The 20,613-nt window shown below is 37.0% G+C and overlaps 1 protein-coding gene across 6 annotated transcripts in view; it reads right to left on the bottom strand.

The window, feature by feature from the left end:
- Nucleotides 1–20,613, bottom strand: part of LOC127416947 (cyclic nucleotide-gated cation channel beta-3-like) — a 63,205-nt gene that overhangs the window by 23,432 nt on the left and 19,160 nt on the right. For 4 of the 6 annotated variants that reach the window (XM_051656556.1, XM_051656560.1, XM_051656559.1 and 1 more), the window contains 9 exons: nt 20,505–20,522; nt 18,915–18,981; nt 18,790–18,814; nt 14,967–15,246; nt 9,500–9,646; nt 9,164–9,205; nt 7,621–7,677; nt 3,327–3,519; nt 2,794–2,824 (listed from right to left, as the gene is read on the bottom strand). In XM_051656556.1, coding sequence (XP_051512516.1) covers nt 2,794–2,824; nt 3,327–3,519; nt 7,621–7,677; nt 9,164–9,205; nt 9,500–9,646; nt 14,967–15,246; nt 18,790–18,814; nt 18,915–18,981; nt 20,505–20,522 — 860 coding nt within the window. The remainder of the gene's footprint in view (nt 1–2,793; nt 2,825–3,326; nt 3,520–7,620; nt 7,678–9,163; nt 9,206–9,499; nt 9,647–14,966; nt 15,247–18,789; nt 18,815–18,914; nt 18,982–20,504; nt 20,523–20,613) is intronic. The other 2 variants (XM_051656562.1, XM_051656563.1) reach the window with 2 other exon arrangements.

Here is a 20,613-nt window from a genome sequence, read left to right as displayed (position 1 = left end):
TTAGTGACCTTATTCCACCTCCTTTTCCTCATCCATTTTTATTTTATTTTTTATTTTTTATGGAGTTAGGAGTTTCGCCCCTACCTCTTTAGTATTCCTCATAATTTTTCTTATGAATAGTGTAACAATTAAAAATAGAAAATGGCAAAATTGCAAAAAGAAATAAATACTACAATAATAATAATATTTTTTTTTTATTTCTTAGTTACCAAAAGTGTATAGGATCTATAAACTATATCAAGTACAAAACATGAAAAGTACAATATAGCTATTGCCATTTGGATGTTCTCCTGAATTTCTAGTTTTAAGTTTATTTAGTCTCAATACTGTAAGTGCCTAAGAAAATGTGTAGCTTTTGTAAAAGTATATGTAGCTCAATATTTGTTTGACAGCCAGTTGTTTCATATTTGATATTTGAAAATTAAACATTAAAATACATTGTATAACACAACATATTCTGTTCTGTTATTTTCTGATTTTTTGAAAATGCTTTGAAAATTGTATCTTATCTGTATCTAAAATTGTACAAAATCTAGGCAGATCCATTTTTGTATTTTTTATTTTTTCCCCAATTAGAAATGCCCAATTCCCAATGCGCTCTAAGTCCTCCTGGTGGCGTAGTGACTCGCCTCAATCAGGGTGGCAGAGGACAAATCTCAGATGCCTCCACATCTGAGGCCGTCAATCTGCGCATCTTATCATGTGGCTTGTTGAGCGCATTACCGCGGAGACATAGCGTGTGTGGAGGCTTCATGCTATTCTCCGCGGCATCCATGCACAACTCACCATACGCCCAACCGAGAGCAAGAACCACATTATAGCGACCACGAGGAGGTTACCCCTACCCTCCCTAGCAACCGGGCCAATTTGGTTGCTTAGGAGACCTGGCTGGATTCACTCGCGACTCCAGGGGTGGTAGTCAGCGTCTTTACTCACTGAGGTACCCAGGCCCCCGGTAGATCCATTTGTGATAGACTATAAATGCCTGGTTGCTAAAGACCCGAGGTATATAATAATTTTTGGAGAAACACCGAAGTATTTAAAGGTTACATAGTAAATATAAATGTTTACATTTTCTTAAGAAAATGTGAGTGGTGCCTGTCTGTGCAATACTTGCCACCACTATGTTAGAGATCACTTGGCAATTTTTTCCATGATTTCCTTAGATTTACTGTGGCTGTGTAATGGTCCAAGAAAAAAAAATTCATGGAAATTTTTGACGGTTTTATCGTTTGCCATGCAAAACATGCGTTTAATCGCTTATAAAATTAATAGCACACCTGTTCTCAACAAGCCACATGATTTTTAAGTATAATTTATTTCATGCTTCCCTAACAAGTACCACTAAAATAACTTGTTAGAATATTTTTTGGCACAGCACAGTCAAGCACAGCACAGTCTAGCACAGTATAACACAGCACAGTCTAGCACAGTCTGTTCACCTGAGAGACTGTTGAAGGTTTGGTGGTTTTCTGTAACCATAGGACACTTGGATATAATTTCTATGGACGTCAAACACGGGTTAATGAGGATTTCAGGGCCTTTTGGCATGGGTTGATTACTGGAAGGCTGATGGTGGGTTTCTTGGGTATTTTTAGTAGTAAATCCACTAGCTACATAATTCTAACTCCAAGACTACAGGCTGCTGTTGAGACATGCTACATGGGCTTGAGTTTGCTGAGGTGAAGGAGAACGTTCTGGAAGCACTGGTTGGCTTGTTTTGGAAGCTGGGAAAGCTCCTGGTACAGCTGCATGAGGTCGGGGGACAGTGATGGCAGCGAGGGCAGCTTGGGTGGGGTCACATGATTCTTTTTCAGCAGCTGGTCGAAGTTGTTCAGGCACTGGGAAGCAAGAGGCAAGCGAAGAACCCAGCTCTTAATGCCAGAACAGCTAGCGGGCACTGCAGGCAGGCAGACAACCAGTTAAGTTACTGGACGTTCACATTACATTACATTTTATTGATTACATGGGAAAAGTCAACTAAATGTCAACAGTAATGGTAATGTTCATTTGATAGTAGTTTATGTGCTGAAAGGCAGGAGGTGCTTTAGCACCTTCACAGCGCAGAGTTAAGGGGCTTTGAGGTTAAGTGCAGTTCTGCATGTATGAAAATGACGCCATCATTTACTGTACTTTTAACTGTGTCATTGTCAATCTGTGCTAGTTTTTGTCAGTTTATTGTTAATTATAGTATTTGGAATTAATGATCAACTTTTCAGTGTGTTATCCACTGTGCTGCATTAAAAAGTCTGTGCACGCTATTTAAACCCCACCATTTCATGTACTGCTTTTACCAACAGGCATCTCTGTAGTGCAACCATTCGCTAAATCTTTTTTATGTTTGTGTATGCAGCCTTACAGGCAAAAAGTGAGCTAAGGGAATAATAAAATGCACTGTTTGCGCTCTCCTAATCTGTCCTCCTTTCATATTTGACGTTGGAAAGTCTGATTCATTCTAGTGAATCAATTCATCCTAAACAGCCCTCTGTGTTGAAAAGACTGATTCATTCTATTGAATCCATTCATCCTGAACTGCTTTCTCTCTCTCTCAATGTAGTGTTGGAAAGTCACCATTCATACAGTTCAACTTAATGTATCGACTTCACTATTTAACCTTTAAATATGTTTTTTTTTCTTTGTTTTGTTACATAATTGGTCTTGAGTTCTTTTTAAAATTGGCATTAAAATCTTAAAATGTCTTCAATTTAATCCCCTTAAACCTGCAGATACCATGCCACAATATGTTGTACAGTATACTGCACGTGTACTTGTATAACACGTTCATATTCACACCTCCGCATCCTTCGTCAGGAGTTTCCTCTTCCTGCAACAACAGAAGATGAATAAAAGTAGTCATGCATAAGAAAAAAACAAACAAACAAAAAACCTCCCCAATTCTCATTTTTCTTTTAAATGTAAACTACTATTCAAACGTATGGAATCCCTATCAAATTGTAATGTTTTTAAAATGTTTTTTTTAATTTTTTATTTATTTTTATTTGAAGATTTATTCAGCAAAATTGTATTTGGTTGATCAATAATAACAGTAAAACATTATAATGTCAAATTATGTCTTAATATAGTGTTTTCTTGGTGGACTGGAGCAATGACTACTGAAAACTGAGCTTTGCCATCACAGGCAAATATGTAATTCTTTCACACAATAATAATTATTTGAACATTACTATTTTTTTTAAATGTATTTTTGATTAATAAAATGCTACCTAATTATTGAGATGAAAACTTTCTTTCAAAAACTTAGAAATGGTCTTAGTGATTCCAAACTTTTTAAAGGTATTGTTCTAATATGTCTTAAGCAATGTTACCTTGTCGGCATGAGGAGGTTGAGAGGTGGCGGGCTCAGGCTGGGTGGTCACTGGTGGAGAGAGTGCATTTGTCTTTGATGATGTGTTATCCGCTTGCTGTGGTGATGCTGGGGGTGGTGGGCTTTGGGTCGCCTGATCTGAAGCCTCCGACTCATGCGGTGAGGGCTCAGCCGGGCAGACGTCCACCAGGGACCTGAACAAGGGATTTGAGCAGGAGTGTAGTCATGGAAACACAAGCAGTCAATCACAAAGATTAGTAAGACACCAATCAAATCTGTAGGTGTCGACCTGATAAAACTCAGACATGAAGGTGTGATTGGATAATGACCATCATCCATTCTTACAGGCAAACAAATTTGTACCAGCTTATACACTCGGACGAATGGAAACATTCCAGATTAATTGTAAAATGGGTGAAATCTGTAATGCTGCAGCAGATGTTATTTCAAGTCTCTCAAAATTGCTTAGAGAATATTATTAATGAAATAGCAATATTGCTAGTAATGATATATTGAATACAACTACCAATGTGTGCTAGTCTTAATGTACATTGGATGTCTAAAATAACAAAAACAGCATGGTCTTTCTGGTGAAGCTGGTTTGGCTACCAAGGAATTCTTCCTGGTTAAGCTAGTCATGAAGACTTGTGATGACAACAGCACGCCATCATCCAAAACACAACATATGTCTTTTCAACCGGAAAGTCTCACAAACATTTACTATTCAAAATTTGCAGTCTAGGCCTGTTTGACATACCTTTTTATGTTGACATTTTACAGGGGGTGGCAAGTTGGTGGCAAAAATGTTAATAAAAAAGGGCAGTTTTCAGTTTAGTTTCATTACTTTAGAACAGGGGTTTTCAAACTGGGGCTCTGCAAGGGGATTGTAGGGCATCCACGAAAAATTTGAGAGGAAAATATTTTTGTAGAAAATTGCCATGGAACATTAATTATTGTCAATAGCACAATACAATGAATACAATTATTTCTCTACCATTTCTCTAATATTCTATTATTGGGTAGAGAGAAAATAAAAATAATAATAATAATAATAATAATATATATATATATATATATATATATATATATATATATATATATATATATATATATATATATATATATATATATTAAATTGTGCAATAATTTAATTTGGCTTTAGAACAATGACAAATAAAATCAATTATTTAGCTTGGAAACAAAAAAGTTTATGCTTGCTATTTTTCACACATGCAGTAAGTATAAAGGGGTCTGTTTACACGAAATAACTCACTTATATCTATTAATGGGATTTCCTCGCAAGGGGATCATTATATTTGGAGGTCCTTGGCATTAGATGGTTTGAAAACCCCTGCCTTATGATATACAAAATACTGAATTCAACATTGCATACAATATTCATCAGCAGGTCTGGAACTGTGTTCTATTTCTAAGTGCTTGGCCTAAATGCTTTGCTGGCTTGCCTCTGCTGGTTAGGTCATGATGTTTTAACGTGGTCAAGCATAGCAGGATGAAGCCTAAATTAAGCATCTGACATTATGCCCAAAATAACACAAAGCATTAGGTGGAACTCAGAAGTGGTACACTTTTATATTTGTAATTTTACAGGCTGAATAGACCTTCAGAAGAGATTAATTTTCTCTCCTTTAGTGAACGCTGCATTTGTTTCCAGAAATGTTTCTGTTATATAACTAACTTGGTCTACCTTATCTTTGGTTTTCAATTTTGAGTTCAAAGACCATTAGGGCTGTGTTTTTTTACAATATATGTTTGTGATGATTTTGTTGGCTATGTTAAGTTAAATGTATACGCTGTTTATTCGTCCAGTTAAGTGTCCTACAGATTGGTCCGAGCCCTCACCCCCTCTTTGCCTTGCCTTAAGATTAGCTGTTTACCGTTTTAGATTAGATATTCAAAATTTTTAATCTGCTTTGCAAAATGGCTCTTTCCTGTTGTCTCTAACTAATCCTTATCCTTAGTTTAGTAATATAATATAGTAATACAGTATATATTAAATAACATCAAAAAGATGAATATGAAGATATACTTTTAAGATTTACATCTCCCTTCCCTAAAGGCAGTATAAAATATTTCATGACTGAATCAGTGCTTCATACTTATTCCAAAAGTATCAACTCTAGTTACTCAAAGTGACAATTTACAGAGTTATGTAAAAGGCATATAACCAGCAACAAAAGCATACTGTGACGAGGAGGAGGGCATGGACGTGCCGTGAGGATGCACACCTGGCGCTGAATCATCCTAATCAGCCAGGAGGGGAATAAGGATGAGCCGGAGACGCCAGTTAGAGAGAGAGAGAGAGAGAGAGACGCACGTGTCTGTGTGTGTGCATCTATGTTTTGTTATACTGTTTAAATTTGAGTTTGAAATTAATGTTCTGTTGATTGTTCACTCCAGTTCCCACTTCCTCCTCAGTAGAGAAGGCAGAGTCTGCCACAGTGTTGCCGAAACCCGGGATAGGAGGAAGACGCTTCATCAGAAAATTCCTCGCCAGAAAAGGGAAGGCAGAGCCTGCCACACATGTGCTGTAAAGCACTTCGATTGTTGATATTTTCAGAAGCTCAGGTTGAGCACCCAACTTTCAGTACAACTAGAAAGGCACAGTGTGACGTCATACTAAATGGATAACATTTCTCCAACTACACACATTATAAATTTGCTTCTTTTTGGTGATTATCAAGTTATCACTAACCTTTTTAATTAAATCAGTAACTTAGCACTTGATTTGAGCATGAGGATGTTCATGTACAAGAATCAAATGTTCTGTTAGGTGTTATGTATTAAGTGTGGGTGCCATGGATCCTTTGTTTAGCCTAGGGTACTAGCTGTCTGCTAGATACAGTGGCCCCAAAAAGTATTTGAACACTTTAGCCACATCTTTGAATTATACATAAAAAATTAAAAATTAAAACTTTGAATGCGCATTACCTCCGATCCCTGAGACATCGCTCTCTTTAAAAATACTACCTTAAAAACAGTCATTTGGACTTCATGACATGGGCTTGGGAATACTTTGGTAAACCTTTTCAGTCAACACCATTCAACACTTGCTGCATCCACAGAAGGCTTTACAGTGCAAAGCAGAAGCCATACATCAACACTGTCCAGAAGCGCCACCGACTTATCTGGGCTCCGTCTCATCTGAGATGGAAAGTACAACAGTGGAATCGTGTTTTGTGATCCGATAATTCCACATTAAAAAAAAAAAAAAAAAAAAAAAGCCGTCGTGTTCTCCTGGCCAAAGAGGAAAAGGACCATCATCCAAGATGTTATCAGCATCAGGTCCAAAAGCCAGTGTCTGTCATGGTATGGGGGTGTGTCAGTGCCCATGACATGGGTAACTTGCACATCTGTGAGGGCACCATTAATGCAGAAATAATGCAAAATCAAGATGCTGTCTTTTCCAGGGTTGTGCCTATATTTTCCAGCAGGACAACGCCAAACCACATACTGCCCGGATTACAAGTGCATGGCAGCGTAAACAGAGAGTGCGGGTGCTAGATTGGGCTGTCTGCAGTCTTGACCTGTCTCCAGTAGAGAATGTGTTGCACATTATGAAGCACACAATATGGCAATGAAGGTACAACTGCGCAGCTGAAGATCTGCATAATGGATGAATGGGGGAAAATTTTGCTTGCTAAACTTAACAAACTTGTGTCTTCTGTGCTCAAACGCTTATTCGGTATTATTAGAAGAAATGGTGATGTTTCACAGTGGTAAACACTTGGCTGTCCCAACGTTTTTTGAGTTTGTTGCAATCATCTGATTTAAAATGAGTGTATACTGTATAAATATACATATACATAAATATACATTAATGTCGTTTATATATATATTGTCATCAATTTAAAAAAATGTTTTTTTTGTTTTTTTTTTTTAATAAAATTTTAGTTTTATAATGAAATAAATTAATATGGTGGCTCAATTATATTTTTGTCTCGAAAACTAATTTCAAACATTTACGCATACGCCTTCAGATCAAAACATTTTTAAGATCATGAGAAACATTTCAGTCAAGTGTTTCAAAACTTTTGACCGGTAGTGTATATATATACATATATATAAACAACATTAATCTCACAAGGTAAAACATCAAATAATGTGTTGTTGAAGTGCTTTCAATATAGCACAGGATGAATAGAATTTTATTTACAATTCACTTCATTTGTTTTTATATGCATTTTCCACACTGTTCCAATTCTTCAGAACTGGGCTGTATGTTTAAGTTCCAAATACTTTTTGGGGCACTGTAGCTCTGAGAATGAAGCTCTTACTCTGTGATCTTACTATCCTCATTCTCCTCCTCACTTTCTTCATGAAGTGGCTGTAACCTGTATGGCAAGCCGGAGAAGACAAACAGTACCTTAGCTAACACTTTACACGCAGGACATTAGAGTAATGGCACAGCTCAGAAGTAAAGAGAAGCAAGCACAAATCCATGTCATCCATGTTAGTTTTCACATAGCTGTCAGAGATGTCGCATCACTGAAAGGCAGAAAGCAAGGTCCAAAATTAACTTTTTGCCACATCTGCCAACGGTGAGTTAATTGAGAAAATTAACTGACCATTCAACTATGTTTTGCATTATATTTATTAAAATGTCCAAATGACACTGAGATCATTCAGTTATTGTTTTCCTTGCATATTACTAGGGATAAACAGAGTGCAGGTTATTGTGTCACTTGCAGCATCATATTCAGGCTAGTCTCTGTTTCTCTGTAAAACTGCACCTGACACAAAAAATTAAAAAGTTGCATCTTGATTTTGTTCCAAATGCATTTGTTTACGTTAGTTTCACGCTCATGTTAACACTATAGATGAAATTACTCTGACGTCATACCGCAGGAAACCCCGTTTCCGGGTTCTTACGAGCAGCAGATTTCAATGGTGTAAATAGGCAGCGCTGCAGTTTAAATAATCTTTTAAGCTTAATAGAATGTAAAAATGTATTTTAATGTTAACAAAAGTTATTATAAAGGAATATCTGTGGTTTACAGTGAAGAAAGTATGTGGGATCTTTTCTGAAATACCTATATAAGTTTAAACTTGGTTCAATGAGCCTGTATGATCATGTCGGACATGTAACAGGTTGATGAATACACATCCTCACATGTTTTTTTTTGTTGTTTTCTTTGGATTTTCTCCCCATTTCTCCCCAATTTGGAATGCTCAATTCGCAATGCACTCTAAGTCCTTGTGGTGGCGTAGTGACTCAATCTGGGTGGCAGAGGACGAATTTCAGTTGCCTCCGTGTCTGAGACCGTCAATCCGCGCATCTTATCACGTGACTTGTTGAGCGCGTTACCGCGGAGACCTAGCACGTGGAGGCTTCACGCTATTCTCCACGGCATCCACACACAACTCACCACGTGCCCCACCGAGAGCGAGGACCACATTATAGCGACCAAGAGGAGGTTAACCCAACGTGACTCTACTCACCCTAGCAACTGGGCCAATTGGTTGCTTAAGAAGCCTGACTGGAGTCACTCAGCATGCCCTAGATTCGAACATGTGACTCCAGGTGTGGTAGTCAGCGTCTTTAGTTGCTGAGCTATCCAGGCCCCCCGCTGAGATATTCTTCTAAAAATATTTGTTTGTTTTCTGCAGAACATCTGAGATGGCATGATGTTGAGTAAATTGGGGTCAGAATGTATATCACTCTTAAAATTTGACTTAGTTATACGTAATTCATTGACTATGTAATATTCCGCATCTTAATAAAGTTACTGGCCAATGAAAAGTTTATTTGCATTTGCCACTTGGCGAGTATTAATTTTGGACCTTGGATGGAAGCATGCAGGGAGGGGTGAGACTTACTCTGGGTCTTCTTCATTCTCTTCCTCCTGGATATTTGGCAGTCTTTGCAAAACAAACAGTGAGCAGGTGAATACTGAACACTGTGTGTTTCAATGTGTATATGTGGATAGAAAAAGAGAGAGAGAGTGGATAGAAAGAGAGAGAGAGAGAGAGAGAGAGAGAGAGAGAGAGAGAGAGAGAGAGAGACAGTGCATAGGCCGCGGAACATTTTGTAGCCACTTTGTGGTTTATCACACTCCTAGATCTCAGTACTAACAAACACAGAAATGGAGAGGAAGGGCGTAACACAGGCACATTGAATTCTGCTCTTGAGTTTGTAGTCTCTTTGTGACTTACTGATCCTCAGTGTCTGGCTCTTCGTCTTTGGGCTCAGTGATGAACTGTGTGCTGTGCTCTTCCTCCAGCTGTCTGACAGCCAACTCTGCAGCCTGTCGAGCCAGATCCTCCGCCATTCGAGCGGCCTCCACACGCTCCTGCTGTAGTCTACACAAACACAAACAGTAACATCTAGATTAAGGAAACGGAAAAACAGGAATGAGAGTATAATCCTGACAGGCTACAGTGTTTATTAATTACAATGAGGATGTGATGAAATATTGAAATATGAAACCGATAGTGATAAAAGTAATATTAAAAGGGCAAATGTCTTGGAAAACAGAACATTATTTCATACGACTCTGAAGCATTACAATAGATTTATTCACTAAAATTCCACCTGCAACTCTCAAATCTCATTGTCTATTCCACATAATCAAACTGGCGTGTCACGTTCGGTTGCAACACGCAAGAACCAATAGTGCTTTACTGTTAATGGCAATAAAATGTACAAAAGTGTAGAATATGGCCCCTTTTTTCCAATTAACACTTCTTATTGATTTTCACAAATGAAACAGAACAAAGCAAAACATATATACACAGAATCAACTTTTAACCCCCATTATTCCCCCTCCCCCTCCCAATCTCCAACCCCACCCCGACCCTCAACAAACATCCCCATGGTCAAAGTCTAAATTACACACATAAACAAACATAAAAATCAACAAATAAAGAGAAGGAGAAAAGAAAGAATTCCACAAAGAATACAATTTACAAATTCGATCACAATCATGTTTCTCTCCACTTGGTTCTCAATAAGAGCCTTCCAGAAATCAAGTATTTGTTGCATTTCTTACCATAGACGTCTAATCTGCCGAACTGTTTATATGACATCTTTTCAAATGATGCCACCCTGCCCAATTCAGTGAACCATTCTTGAAACCAGGGAGCGTCATTTAACTTTAAATTATCTGTCTGCCAATCATTACACTAGTTTGGACCCAGCATTTTGTCAGTTTGTCACCTACTTTAATAACCTCCCTATCACCCAATATACATAGTCTGGGGCAGAAAGAAACTTGAGTATCTAGAGCAGGGGTGCTCATTACATCAATTGCAAGACAACCACTGGTCGATCTCGTAACAGATCAAATGGTAAAAGGAGTAGAGAGAGAAACGAAATTCTTAAAGATCACTTTTTATTTCTTCATTTCAGCTCCCACGCGAGTGGATTTCCAAAGTAGGATGGCAGGAGAAAATTCATTAAAATGTATTGTAAAATGTGGGTACGGTTACGATTACGGGTAGGACTATAGTTTCTCCGATCAATCAGGTAACACTTTCCTAATAGATATTACTGAATCGTCCAATCAGGTAACGCTTTCCTCATGAATATAAATGACTCTTCCACTGCCATCCTACATTTTGGAAACACACTGTCTGACAGATGGCTTCTTTTTGTGTGTGGGTGGGTTTGGGTGGTTTACGAGGACTTTTTTTAAGGTTACAAACTGGTAATTACAAGGGTATTATGCTATAAATGTGGTTTATGAGGACATTTCTAGTGTCCCCATAATTCAAATCGCTTAAAAAACATACTAAACGATGTTTTTTTTTTGAAAATGTAAAAATGCAGAAATTTGTTTGTGAGGGTTAGGTTTAGGGTTAGGGTTAGGGGATAGAATCTATAGTTCTTACAGTATAAAAATCAATATGTCTATGGAGAGTCCTCATAAGAATAGCCGCACCAACATGTGTGTGTGTGTGTTTGTGTGTTGTGAGAGCGCTCACGGTAATGTGGATATGCGCCTGTGTGATTGTCAAATACATTTCAAAATGACTTAGCAAGGTATAAAAAACACGTAAAGTGTAAAGACCGGGACAAAAGCAAATTTGTATCAAAATATCATATCTGTGCATTAAACTTGTAGTGTAAATGCAGCCTGATAGACCTGCCACTGTCTATGTCATTAAAATTAACAACAATAACAAGAAAACAAGTAAACCATTCATTGCTCTTGGCTGGATAACTTTAGTAGCTTTAAAATAAAAGAATAATGTTTTATAATCATATAGTGAAGACCTGTAATTCACGAGAATGTAAGAATGTTTATTTGAAAACTTGATACAGCTGTTAGAAATGTTAAGCACTGTTTTCTTAATTTGTTTTTGTTCTTATTTTCTTACTGACTTCCTTGTCTTGAAAAATTACTTGAGAATTTGAAACAATGTTTACCTAATTAACAAATTAGTCAGTATTAGTTTTTGCATCGAGAATCATCAAATGTCACTGGTATTGGTTCCAACTACTGAAATGTTTGTATCGAGATGACACTGCCTACAATGTATATTTAAATTGTGCATGGTAGATCTTACTATAATAGCATTATGAAAAAGTAGATCTTGTGCCATAAAAGTGTGAGCACCCCTGAAAGATACAGTTATGGCATAATTCTTGAATCTTAGCGCAGAACCACAGAGCATGGGCTATGTCTCCATCCTCCAACTGACATCGCCAGCAGGTAGGTGTGTATTTTATGCCAAGCCTAAACAAGGCATACCCTTGCATCCCTAGACATAGTTTTAATATATTTTTTAAATTCTTTCCCACTCCCCTTCCTCCAATACCAAGTGCAAATATCTTTCCCATAACCTCTTAAGAGCTGTTAAGACTCCATTACTCAGACTCTGAATAAACGAGGAGTAATACACTGACACTTTATGACCCTTTCCAAAGGCTGTGAGCACCACACAGAGGGTGTTAGCAGCTTTAGGGGGCTGTGTACTACCACCAAAAATAGTACAAAGTATATGGCACAGCTGTAAATACCTGAAAAATTGAGACCTAGAAATCCCAAATTGCTGCGTTACATTTTCAAACGATCTCAAAGCTCCATTTTCATGGTCACCAAGTGTGGCAACACCCCTCTCAACCCATTCTTTCCAGCAAAAGGGGGATTTGTTAATAATCTGGAGTTCAGCCATATACTTGAGGATACATTTAGGTAAGTATCAAAACTGAACATATGGGAAAACTTTGTCCATATCGAATTTACAGTAAGTGTGAAATAATAGGATGCATTTTTACTTCTCTAGGCAATTTCATAGAAAGACTTTGCAATGGTGAGACTGGGGCAAGGAACACTTGTTCAGTGTTATACCAGAGAGGGGCTCTCTCTGGCGGAAGAAACCATTGGGCCAGGTGTCTAAGGTTAAAAGCACTGAAAGCTGTGGTGGGGCAATATGCTCTCAGAGCAAGAGCTTCCGATTTAGACCAATTCACCCAGTATCCTGAAAATTTGGAAAAAGAATGAATGATTCTGTGAAGGCTAGGCATAGATCTTCTAGGGTCAGAGACAAATAATAATATGTCATCTGTGTAGGGTAAAAATTTGTGCACCACACCTCCTGCGACAACAACCGGAAAATCATCCTCTTTTCTTATTGCGGCTGTTAATGATTCCATGGCAAGACAGAACAGAAAAGGGGAGAGAGGACAGCCTTGGCGGGTTCCATTACCAAGAAAAAAATTATCTGATATTAATCCATTAGTTTGTACTGTCGCCGACGGTTGTTTATAGAGTAACTTAATCCACCCAATAAAAGTGTTCCCAAACCCGTAAATTTCCAAAATCTTAAAAAGATAGTCCCATTCCACCATATCAAATGCCTTCTCTGCGTCAAGTGTGATGGCAGTGATCGGGGTCTGATCATTCGCTACTGACCACTTAATATTTATAAAATGTCTAATATTATCAGAAGAACTATGACCATGAATAAACCCAACTTGATCTAAGTGTATAAGATATGTAATTACTCTGTTTAATCGATTAGCCAGAATTTTAGACAATATTTTTACATCTGGATCAGGAAAATTGGAGAAGAACTTTTACATTAATTTGGGTCTTTATCTTTTTTAAGAATGAGACTGATCAGGGCTTGCATCATGGTTGGTGGTAGTTCACCTTTCTTAAATGACTTTAAGGAATAGTGTAAAATTCTAACATAAGTGAGCCAGTTGTGTGACATAATCTAAAAAGTTCTGTGGCAAAACCATCTGGCCTTAACTGTTGGCAAGGCTTTAATTACCCCAACTAGCTCCTCCAAAGTAATATCTGAGACAAAATAGCCTTTTTGATAATTTGTAAATTTGGGTTGTTCTAATGGCTTTATGAAGCTTCTAATATCCTTATCAGTAGATGAAGACGTGGAACTATAAGGATCAACATATAATTTTTTAAAGGCCTTATTAATATCTGCTACAGAAGTAAATATATTGCCTCCAGTAAACTTCCCAGAAGAAATGGTGGAAAAAAACTCTCTCTGTTTTATATATCTGGCAAGAAGTTTCCCTGCTTTGTCCCCTGACTCAAAGTATGTCTGTCTTGCCCTGATAAACCAAAACTCTTCCTTCTGTGACAAAATGGTATTGTACCTACATTTTAGCTGAGTCAACTCTCTAAGACCATTGAATGACATTTGGAGCTTCAGCTCTGTTTCAGCACTTTTAATACTCTTTTACTAATCCATGAATTCCTGTGCTTTGATCATTTAATGAATGAGGCATATTGTATGATCTGCCCCCTAAGAACATAAACATTAACTTCTGTCTTTAACATTTGTTGAAATGCTAGGACTTGTAGAAGAGATGTATTAAAGCGCCATCTATATGATTTTCTTTTCTGTGGCAACATCTCTAAACACACCAAAGCATGATCTGAAACTAAAATGTTCCCAATTGAGCAATCAGTAGCAAATGGAATAAGTTACTTAGATATATACAGGTGCTGGTCATATAATTAGAATATCATCAAAAAGTTGATTTATTTCACTAATTCCATTCAAAAAGTGAAACTTGTATATTATATTCGTTCATTACACACAGACTGATATATTTCAAATGTTTATTTCTTTTAATTTTGATGATTATAACTGACAACTAAGGAAAATCCCAAATTCAGTATCTCAGAAAATTAGAATATTACTTAAGACCAATACAAAGAAAGGATTTTTAGAAATCTTGGCCAACTGAAAAGTATGAACATGAAAAGTATGAGCATGTACAGCACTCAATACTTAGTTACACTATGCTGCTTCTACTCGCATAGCGTTACATGACTCTCAAATATGGCCTCTTTAAAACAGTGGCCCACTAGGGGGCCTCAGCAAACTTTCAAGGTGGCAGCAAGATGATTTAAAATGATTTAAAATAAGCTATTTTAAAATAATAAAACGTAAAAAGAAATCAAGATGTACGCCTATGACATTTAAACTGACTGTTCCTGAAATTTCTGGAAACAAAAAAATTTTCATGACTAAGTATTTTAATTTATTCTCACTTTTAGTTTCTGGAGGATGGTTTCCTTAAAATTATCTTGGGCAATGGGGCATCTTGGAGTAAAAAAATTGAGAACCACTGCTTTAAAAGACTGCCAGTTTCTTGACAAATCCAGCACAAGATCACTCTGAGGCCAAAATTCCCTCTCACCTCTCCTCTATGCTTGCTATGGCAGTCTCCTCTGCCTCTTTCTTGATGTTCTCAATCAGAGGTGTCCAGCGTTCCGTCTGGGTTTCTGCATCCTCCTGCTCCTGCATGGCCAGCACCTGCGGCAGCATGTTGGGCAGCACTTGCAGCAGAGTTGTGCTCTCCTGCTGGACCTGCTCTTCAGCCTGGATGTCCTGCCAGGTGGCCTGCTCCCTCTGCATGGTTTCCCAGTCTGAGTCCACCTCCTCCAGCACCATGTCAGATGGGTCCTGCAGGATGCAGACTGAAAGAAAGACCACACCATCACCATAGGCTTAAAGCCCACTCAAAGGCTATAGTAATGGAACATTTATTAATTTCTGATAGCACAGAATAAGGATTTTATTTTTACATGGCTTTGAAAAATTGTAAATACTTTTGTACTTTGATTAATTTACTTTTGTACTATAATGTAACATATAAAATGAACTGGTTTCATTTGAGTTAAAAATATTAATTAATATGACTAAAATCAACATGACTACATTAGGTTACACCAACAAAAGTCATTTTTAAGGGTCAAATCGATAAGAAATGTATCCTTTTTTACAGTGTATACTGAGTTCTAATGAGATATTATAATTACCAAGTTCTTCTTTCTGGTTCTTGTATCAATTTGTCACATTGAATGTGAAGCCAGATTTCATTTTCAATTTTTAATAATTTTACTTATCATGAATTAAATGTTGTAATTTGGAATTACATTTATCGTATTTAACCATAATTCTGATCATTTATATTAATAATAATAATAACAAATAATAATAATAATATTTCTGACAATGTTAGGTTCATTGATTGCATTAAAGATTCATACTGCATTAAAGATGAATGTATTATATCAGTGTTTTAGATACATTTAAGTCTGCTAAAAATGTGCACTTTCTGAGTTTTAAAAACCATTTAAAAAAGCTATTTGAGAAAACAAAGTTGCATTGTGTCATGAACATGTTAAAATACTGAAATTTACTTTATTAATTTCTTAAGGCATTTTAGCTACTTTATAATTGGCCAAAGCTTGCATTGGCTTACATCTGCATCTGACATTTATACTTTGTAATAATTTTTAAAGTTTCACACAACAAACAATCTGCTTTTCAAAATAATTTATTAATTAGTGATATCATACAGCGGACAAAGTAAGGTAGCTGCCTGTGCTGTATTAGCGATAGCCTTTCACAATGATGTACAGCAAAAACAAACAACATCAATATACACCATAAGAAAATTCCACCTTGTTGAAGTAAAATCTGACATTGGTGAATCATGCGCAGTGGCTTTGCTAACATGCTAAGCATGATAAAAACAGGTAATGGGTTCTGTTTTGTAAAGAAACAGATTCCCTGGTGCTTTTTAAAGCAAGCAGTTTAAATATTGGCAAATGCATTTAGAGGCATATATGGGCATTTATTTATCGCTGCTTTATAGCATCAAGAGCTGGGGTACAATGTGCTTCTTAAGCAGTAATGGACACTGTAAACCAGTGGTTCTCAACTGGTGGGTCATGACCCGAAAATATGGTTTGATCCAGGTGTTAGGCTTATGCTGTTGTTTGCCAGTGAATAAAATGGTTAATTTCTTATATTAAGCCAATAGTTAATAATTTTGAACATTATTGGGCTAATGCAGTTTATAGTACTATTAATCCATTTCAGTTTGATTTAAGCACATTACAGGTGCATCTCAATAAATTAGAATGTCGTGGAAAAGTTCATTTATTTCAGTAATTCAACTCAAATTGTGAAACTCGTGTATTAAATAAATTCAATGCACACAGACTGAAGTAGTTTAAGTCTTTGGTTCTTTTAATTGTGATGATTTTGGCTCACATTTAACAAAAACCCACCAATTCACTATCTCAAAAAATTAGAATATGGTGACATGCCAATCAGCTAATCAACTCAAAACACCTGCAAAGGTTTCCTGAGCCTTCAAAATGGTCTCTCAGTTTGGTTCACTAGGCTACACAATCATGGGGAAGACTGCTGATCTGACAGTTGTCCAGAAGACAATCACTGACACCCTTCACAAGGAGGGTAAGCCACAAACATTCATTGCCAAAGAAGCTGGCTGTTCACAGAGTGCTGTATCCAAGCATGTAAACAGAAAGTTGAGTGGAAGGAAAGAGTGTGGAAGAAAAAGATGCACAACCAACCGAGAGAACCGCAGCCTTATAAGAATTGTCAAGCAAAATCGATTCAAGAATTTGGGTGAACTTCACAAGGAATGGACTGAGGCTGGGGTCAAGGCATCAAGAGCCACCACACACAGACGTGTCAAGGAATTTGGCTACAGTTGTCGTATTCCTCTTGTTAAGCCACTCCTGAACCACAGACAACATCAGAGGCGTCTTACCTGGGCTAAGGAGAAGAAGAACTGGACTGTTGCCCAGTGGTCCAAAGTCCTCTTTTCAGATGAGAGCAAGTTTTGTATTTCATTTGGAAACCAAGGTCCTAGAGTCTGGAGGAAGGGTGGAGAAGCTCATAGCCCAAGTTGCTTGAAGTCCAGTGTTAAGTTTCCACAGTCTGTGATGATTTGGGGTGCAATGTCATCTGCTGGTGTTGGTCCATTGTGTTTTTTGAAAACCAAAGTCACTGCACCCGTTTACCAAGAAATTTTGGAGCACTTCATGCTTCCTTCTGCTGACCAGCTTTTTAAAAATGCTGATTTCATTTTCCAGCAGGATTTGGCACCTGCCCACACTGCCAAAAGCACCAAAAGTTGGTTAAATGACCATGGTGTTGGTGTGCTTGACTGGCCAGCAAACTCACCAGACCTGAACCCCATAGAGAATCTATGGGGTATTGTCAAGAGGAAAATGAGAAACAAGAGACCAAAAAATGCAGATGAGCTGAAGGCCACTGTCAAAGAAACCTGGGCTTCCATACCACCTCAGCAGTGCCACAAACTGATCACCTCCATGCCACGCCGAATTGAGGCAGTAATTAAAGCAAAAGGAGCCCCTACCAAGTATTGAGTACATGTACAGTAAATGAACATACTTTCCAGAAGGCCAACAATTCACTAAAAATGTTTTTTTTATTGGTCTTATGATGTATTCTAATTTTTTGAGATAGTGAATTGGTGGGTTTTTGTTAAATGTGAGCCAAAATCATCACAATTAAAAGAACCAAAGACTTAAACTACTTCAGTCTGTGTGTATTGAATTTATTTAATACACGAGTTTCACAATTTGAGTTGAATTACTGAAATAAATGAACTTTTCCACGACATTCTAATTTATTGAGATGCACCTGTATGTTTACTTTTGTACAATAAATAATTCTGGTTCTGTGTTGGGTCTCCACATGATGTCCAATATAAAATCTGAGTCCTAAAGCAAAATCAGTTGAGCATTCTAACTTGTTATAATTAACAGAATACACCATGGAGTGTTACATAAAAAAGCACACTATGCATCAAACAACACTAAGATGTGTTGTATCTCTGTAGAACTCTACAGCATATAAGTATCTCGGTCTGTCTGAACGTCTCTTGCTGTCTCTGTGTGGAGGTAATAACTCTCCAGTCTTCTTCTCCTTATGTTTAGGGGGCTTTAGAGACCTTCTCCCCTGAAACAGAAGGAGAAGAGGAGCTGAGTTAGAGTTTGTCTCAATTACCTCCACCATAAAAATGAGCAGAGACAAACACCCTGTCTTGCAATACTGTGGCTGTAGTCTGCAGCATACATGCATATAAATGCACTGTATTCTGCAGTATCACCAAGACTTTACAAATGATGTCTACGTGTTAGATGTGTTGAAAATAGTGTTAATTTTACACTTACTGCTTTGAACAGCATCAGAGCTCTCCTGCAAAAAAATACAAAGACATTGGATTAATGGAAGACTAAAGGAAGTGAATTTCTTTCTTTATTTTTTTCTGTATGTATGCATGTGTTTGTTAACTTACCTCTTTTGGTTTCAGTACTGGTTGCGGCATCATGCGACCTAGCCCCTGTACAATCCAGCCAACCATACTGAAAAACAAGTGAATAATAATGCATTACATTAGATGCATGCAAAACATAAAAAAACAATACTAAATGTAAGAGCACATACTGTATATAGCCCATCACTAAATCACTGTAAAATGAGTGAAGTTTAATTAGGGAGGCAACAATAAAGCTATATCACAAAAAAGATATGTTAAAAGTTTCCATTGTAAGTGCATTCATATAAGCACATTTTTCTTTTGTTTTTCCAAAAACAGGGAAGAGTGAAAATTATTTCTGTTTTAATGGACTAGCATTTCACAGTCCTGCTAATAAAAGATATTACCTAAGCTGGTCTTAGCTATTTGAAGCTAGTCTTCCAGTCTGACCTACCGAAAAGTGTCCAAATATCCTATAAAACCATCAGTAACACTTTACATTAATGGTCCCTTTGTAAAGGGTTTATAATGGGATTCATTAATGACTAATAATTCATTTACAGATGCATTATAAGTCATTAATATGCAGTTGTCCATACATAAAAAGGGTGACTTTCACGCAATACTTGCCAAATAGTGAGCCATTTTACGTTACATGCTGTAAATGCTTAATATCACTTATTAAACATTAGTAACCTATGAAAATGTACCTTAATGTAAAATGGACACAAATGATGCATTTAAGGAGTTAGAAACCTGTACATAATGTTCACTATGGTTTAATGGTCATCAGGCTTTATTATGTGATGTATGCTGTGAAAGAGCATGAAGACCTGAAAAAGTGTTTTTGCAGAGGACTTTAGGTAACTAGGACTAGGTAAGTTGGCACACCATGTCGGAGTAGCACCATTCCTTGGACATTAATGTAACAAGGAAAGTGACAACACAAATGAAACAAGACATTACATTAATGAATTTAAACACAAAATGGACTGAAGCAAAATGACATAATCCCTCCATTTAATCTAACTAGAATTTTTTTCTCTATTTTTTCTGCATTGTTACATAAATCATGAATTAGGGCATTTTATGTTTTTGATCAATATAAGTATGAATTAGTGTATTATTAAGCATTTATAATATGTAAGTTTAAATGCTCACTACTTGGCAAGAATTGCATTGCCCTTTAAATTCATGTTGTTAACCGCATATCAATGATTTATAATGCATTTGTAAATTAGTTGTCATTAGTCATTATTGAACCCCTTTATATACCCTTAACAAAGGGAAAATTAATGTAAAGTGTTACCAAACCATCAAATCACATCAGCCTGACCAGATTGGAAGATCAGCCAAGACCACCAAACCAGTTTAGGCTCGTTTAAGCAGGGTTTTTTTCAGCAGTGTGATGTCGTCCTGCAAGAATCTATAAAAAAAAACTGAGCATGACACTGGAAAGTCCCTTTAAAGCATTAATGATACTGGCTCATCAATAGAAATGGTTTCTAAAGGAACAGTCTAGCATAGTAAATCTCTACAAAGCTTATGTTTCCTGTCAGAAGCTACAGTAATTATAACTGGGGTATCAACTCTACCAAGCCACAGTCCTGTCACGAAAACACTACTTACTTGACCTCCTTGTCTTTGCTGTAATATTAACAAACATGTAAAACATTGTTAGTTCTTATAATAAGTATGGCAGTAGAAATGTCTTGACAGAACGAACAAGCAATACATA

Source organism: Myxocyprinus asiaticus, chromosome 26 (genome assembly GCF_019703515.2).
Source record: "Myxocyprinus asiaticus isolate MX2 ecotype Aquarium Trade chromosome 26, UBuf_Myxa_2, whole genome shotgun sequence".
Taxonomy (NCBI): domain Eukaryota; kingdom Metazoa; phylum Chordata; class Actinopteri; order Cypriniformes; family Catostomidae; genus Myxocyprinus; species Myxocyprinus asiaticus.
This window is presented reverse-complemented; position numbering and strand designations above follow the sequence as displayed.